Source organism: Triticum dicoccoides, chromosome 1A (genome assembly GCF_002162155.2).
Source record: "Triticum dicoccoides isolate Atlit2015 ecotype Zavitan chromosome 1A, WEW_v2.0, whole genome shotgun sequence".
Classification (NCBI taxonomy): domain Eukaryota; kingdom Viridiplantae; phylum Streptophyta; class Magnoliopsida; order Poales; family Poaceae; genus Triticum; species Triticum dicoccoides.
This window is the reverse complement of record NC_041380.1, coordinates 356,312,766-356,317,002: the sequence shown is the minus strand read 5'-3', so window position 1 is coordinate 356,317,002 and position 4,237 is coordinate 356,312,766. Positions and strand designations below refer to the sequence as shown.

Below are 4,237 nucleotides of genomic sequence, written 5' to 3'. Positions count from 1 at the left end.
CCGGTATGTTTTTTCCTTATTATCCCAATTAGGCTCACCATATATGCCAGTTAGTCTCCAAACTTTCCCATCGCTTTCCTCTACCGAAACATCAATGCAGTGGAATGTAGTAGTCCGGGAGTAGATCCTCACCTCCTTCTTCCAGACTAGCAACAAACCCCCCTTCCTACCATCAAGACTTGGTGCTACAATCTTGTGGTCCATTCCCATCTTTCTCATCAAAGCTTCTGCCTTTTCTTCGTCCAGATGCGTTTCAGACAGGAAGAACGCATCCGCCTTATGCTGCCTCTGGATATCCAGAAGCGACCGAACTGTCGGGGCACCCAGAAGTCCCCGACAGTTCCAACTAATGAGTTTCATTGCGTCCGGCGATCCTCCCCAGAGGAGGACGCCGATATATCAATTGATCCTGCTGTAACTACTGCCTTCAACCTTTTATGACCATGGATTTTCTGAGGTGTGCTCATCTGCGATTTGTCAATCTGCTCCTCACCCGCATTCTCAAGGAGCAGAACCTTGTCGTTTACAAACCCCTCAGGAGGAGTAGCTGATGGATCTGTTGTACTATTTATTTTACCATCCTGTGAGATCAGACGTTTCCTTACACTCAAGCTAACCGTACCTTATGGTTGTGATTTCTCCTCCCCCACCTCCATGCTTTCATGCTCCTTGGGGCGTCCTTCATTCTGTTTTTCAGTATTCCAACCACCTCTGTTTATGCCACTGCCTGGATTCCCCCGAGGTGCCCCTCTACTTGCCGCACCACGATCATTTTGTTCTTCATAATTCACCAGAAGCCAGTCCCCCCATTCACATGCTGCCCGATCATGAATTCCATCACCGCATTCCATCACAAGATGCCCTAAAAGGCCGCAAAATCACAGAAGTCTGGGAGTTTTTCATATTCTACTGGGTACCTCTTACTCTCCTTTAGCGTAAGCGGTACAAACCTGACAAGTGGCGTATCAAGCTTTAGATAGGCTCTTGCCCTAAGGTACTTCGAGGGATTCAGCCTTCCCTCAGTAACAACCACTCTGAAAGGAGGGATACCCACTTTAGCCGCTATCTTTTCTGCTACGGACGTCTTCTTCATTAGTCCATCAGGGATTCCCATGATCCTCACCCAAGCCGGAATTCTGTCTAACTTATACTGCCTGACATCAGATATGCCATCATATTCTTCCATTACCACTGCTGCATTACGAAAAATCCACGGGTCGCCCCCCATCACACGATTCCAGTCTCCCAGGCACATGAATTGCGCCAGAAATAGGTTAGGCCCCTTTGGCTTCAAGATCACACCTTGTGCCGCCGCCCATGCATTACGCAGTGTTTTGAACAGCGAGACATGGCTAAACGGTTTCTGAGTATGAACCCTAAACACTGCAATCTAGCGATTATCCGCTATAATCTCATCTACCTCCCCAGACAGGTCAAGCTCCTCTTCCTCCTCCCCATGGAGATTCAGTCCCTGAAACTTGTCCTCCAGAATTGTAGCCCCAGATCGGTCCTGCGAGTTCTGCCCCGAAGACCCACTCCCGTCGCCTGGTCCTGCCATGCTCGCCATGCGAACCCTTGCAGAGATCGAGAACGCCGCAAACCCTCAGCTAGATCAATCGCAGGGGTCTCCCGACGTGGAGATCGAGAGATCTTCCGGGTAGTGTTGGAACCCTAGCGGGGGCGCCGCAAGGGATAAGAAGAACCCTAGGAGAGACCTAGGGGAAAAACTTTTCCTGACTTCTTACTTTGAACCATACTTTATATTGTGTTTTAGGAGTACTTTATTGGAGTAGTTGGAGGTGCAAATAAAAAACCTTCATACCCATCCTTTTCTTTTGGCCCAGGGTTTGATCAAATCTTGGCTCTGATTGTGCCCAAATGTACCTTTATGACCACCATATAGGCTAAAAAGGACAACCTATGCCCGCCAAATATACTACACAACAATACATCAAACATTAGATATAGTGTCTATGTCGAATCATGGCACCATTGTAAAACAAAACAACATGTTTATTTGTCCAAATGTACCCCTACGACCACCAAGCCCATCGAATAAATCAATAATCTCATTGACAACAAAATTTTGTAACGGTGTACTTCGCGATATGTACAATCGTCTTGAAGCAATGAACTTATTTTTCGCTTAATTCTTGAAGCATAACTGACAAATGATAATGTTAGCTTCTCAATTAACCTATTCCTCATGTTTTCTGCAATGCAAAAGAACTTATTGCCTTATGTTATTAGGTAGTTCTGCAGTAATATAGAAATGAATTTTTCATATGCAGTCGATCCAACAAACAACACTAACATCAAGTTTGCGTAATGTCAACTGTAATCACAACATATGGGATTTAGGTTTAGGTGTGACTGTGCGAGCTATGAGGCGCTGGCCTCAGGCTCTTGCACGCCCTCCTACTCTTCGCTTCTCACGCTTCATGTTGTGTGCTCATTAAGGCCCTTATTGAAATAAATAAATTTATAGAATTTTTGGAAGATTCAATTTCTATAGGGAAAATTCCCACGGTTCAGTTTGGGACTAAGAAATGGCTCCCCAAGATTGATGTGAAAATCCTATGGAATGAGGAGCAATCCATATGAATTTTGAAGGAAAAAACATGTGGTTTTATCTCATGTTTTCTTTTCCCTGTGTCTAGAATTCCCACATTTATCCTGTGCAGTATCCAAACGAAAGTTTTGGAGTACTACTTTGTATTGGATTGGATTCATGTAAAATTTTTTTTGCGAAAAGGATCCAGAGAATTCATGCTACACGACATCTCAATTTCTATAGTTTTTCTTTTCCTACGTTTTTGAGTTCTCACGCTCCAATCGAGGCCTAACTTTAAGTGAAATGATTGAACGTATGCTAGCAATAATACATGAAAAGTTAAAGACATGACTACTTTGTTAGCGATGACGTATGAAAAATTGCGGAAATAGGAGATAATGTGCGGTACACAACTGGGGTCGATCGTTGATAGGAATCCCCCAAAAGCAGGTATAGAGTGATCTAATACCGACAGTTCCTGAATGTTACAAGTACCAATCAGCATGGCTCTCTCACACCGTAATAATAAAGATGCTCACATATAGCAGAAATCCATCCATTGATCACTCTCCACATCATATTTAACTGATGAACATGTAACACGTTAAGTTTCTTTTGTGAGAGTAATACGTTTAGTACGTCAAGTTTATTTTTATGAGAACAAAGTATAACATTATTCTTCATCGGCGGCGGTTGCTGTTCTGCTGTGCTGGTTCTATGAGACCTTAGCATGATGACTTCCCGATTGTCTATTATAACAAGTTTTGCCTGATTCCAGCGAGGCAGGGGTGATGACGATGGCGCGCCTTCTGCTCGCTTCAATGCTTGTAATCATCGCTAGGTGGTCTATGTATTTGGATGTAATTTTTAGTATTTTTGGTGTTCGTTGTGCTGTCAAGATTAAAGATGAATAGAACGGAAGTTTACTCGCAAAAAAAGTATGCCACCTTAGATTTTTTAAAGTTTTTTTATGTTGATTGGGGTATATAATACATTAAGTATTTTTTTGAGAGAAATATAATGCGTTACTTTTTTTTGAGAATTAATGTGTTAAGTTTTTTTTGAGGGGTATATAATGCGTTACGTTTTTTTTTGGCGTTAAGTTTTTTTTTTGGCGTTAAGTGGAACGCAGACACAGTCTAATCGCGCAGGTGGCCTTGGAAGCTCGAGCCCACGACGATAAATTCAGCGTAGAAAAGAAGCCCATTAGCCGACGCGATAATCCTTCTGGGTCTTACTCTACGGCCCACCGCAGTATCAAGCACTCCCGCCTGGTCCGGCGTCTGCAATGGCAAGAGCAGCGGCGGCGGAGGCCTTCTCGCAGCGCCTGGGCGCGGCCGTGCGCGGCCTCTCCGGCGCCTGGTACAGCCGTCATATGGCCGCCGCCGACCGCGCCATCCGCGCCCGACTCCCCCTTGTTGACCTCGTCCTCGAGGTCCGCGACGCCCGCGTACGTTCGCCGCCACTGCCACCGTCCTTCTCGCTACTCTACTCTCCACCTTTCAGACGAGACGGGATTCGACTAACAACTCACAAGCTCGTGGATTCTCCCTCTCCCTCGCAGGTACCCGCCACCTCAGCGTTTGAGCTTCTCCACCGCCGCTCCCCGTGGGAGCCCGATGTGCGTCGGCTCGTCGCGCTCAACAAGGCCGACCTGGCTGATCCGTCCGAAACCGAGGTAAC

At 45.6% G+C, this 4,237-nt stretch overlaps 1 protein-coding gene across 1 annotated transcript in view; it reads left to right on the top strand.

Annotated features, from left to right (window-relative positions):
• The first annotated feature begins 3,819 nt into the window (after positions 1–3,819).
• The window catches only part of LOC119272793 (DAR GTPase 2, mitochondrial-like), a 3,588-nt gene continuing 3,170 nt past the window's right edge, over positions 3,820–4,237 (top strand). Inside the window, exons 1-2 of the mRNA XM_037554183.1 lie at positions 3,820–4,004; positions 4,119–4,232. Coding sequence (XP_037410080.1) covers positions 3,843–4,004; positions 4,119–4,232 — 276 coding nt within the window. The 5' untranslated portion in view covers positions 3,820–3,842. The remainder of the gene's footprint in view (positions 4,005–4,118; positions 4,233–4,237) is intronic.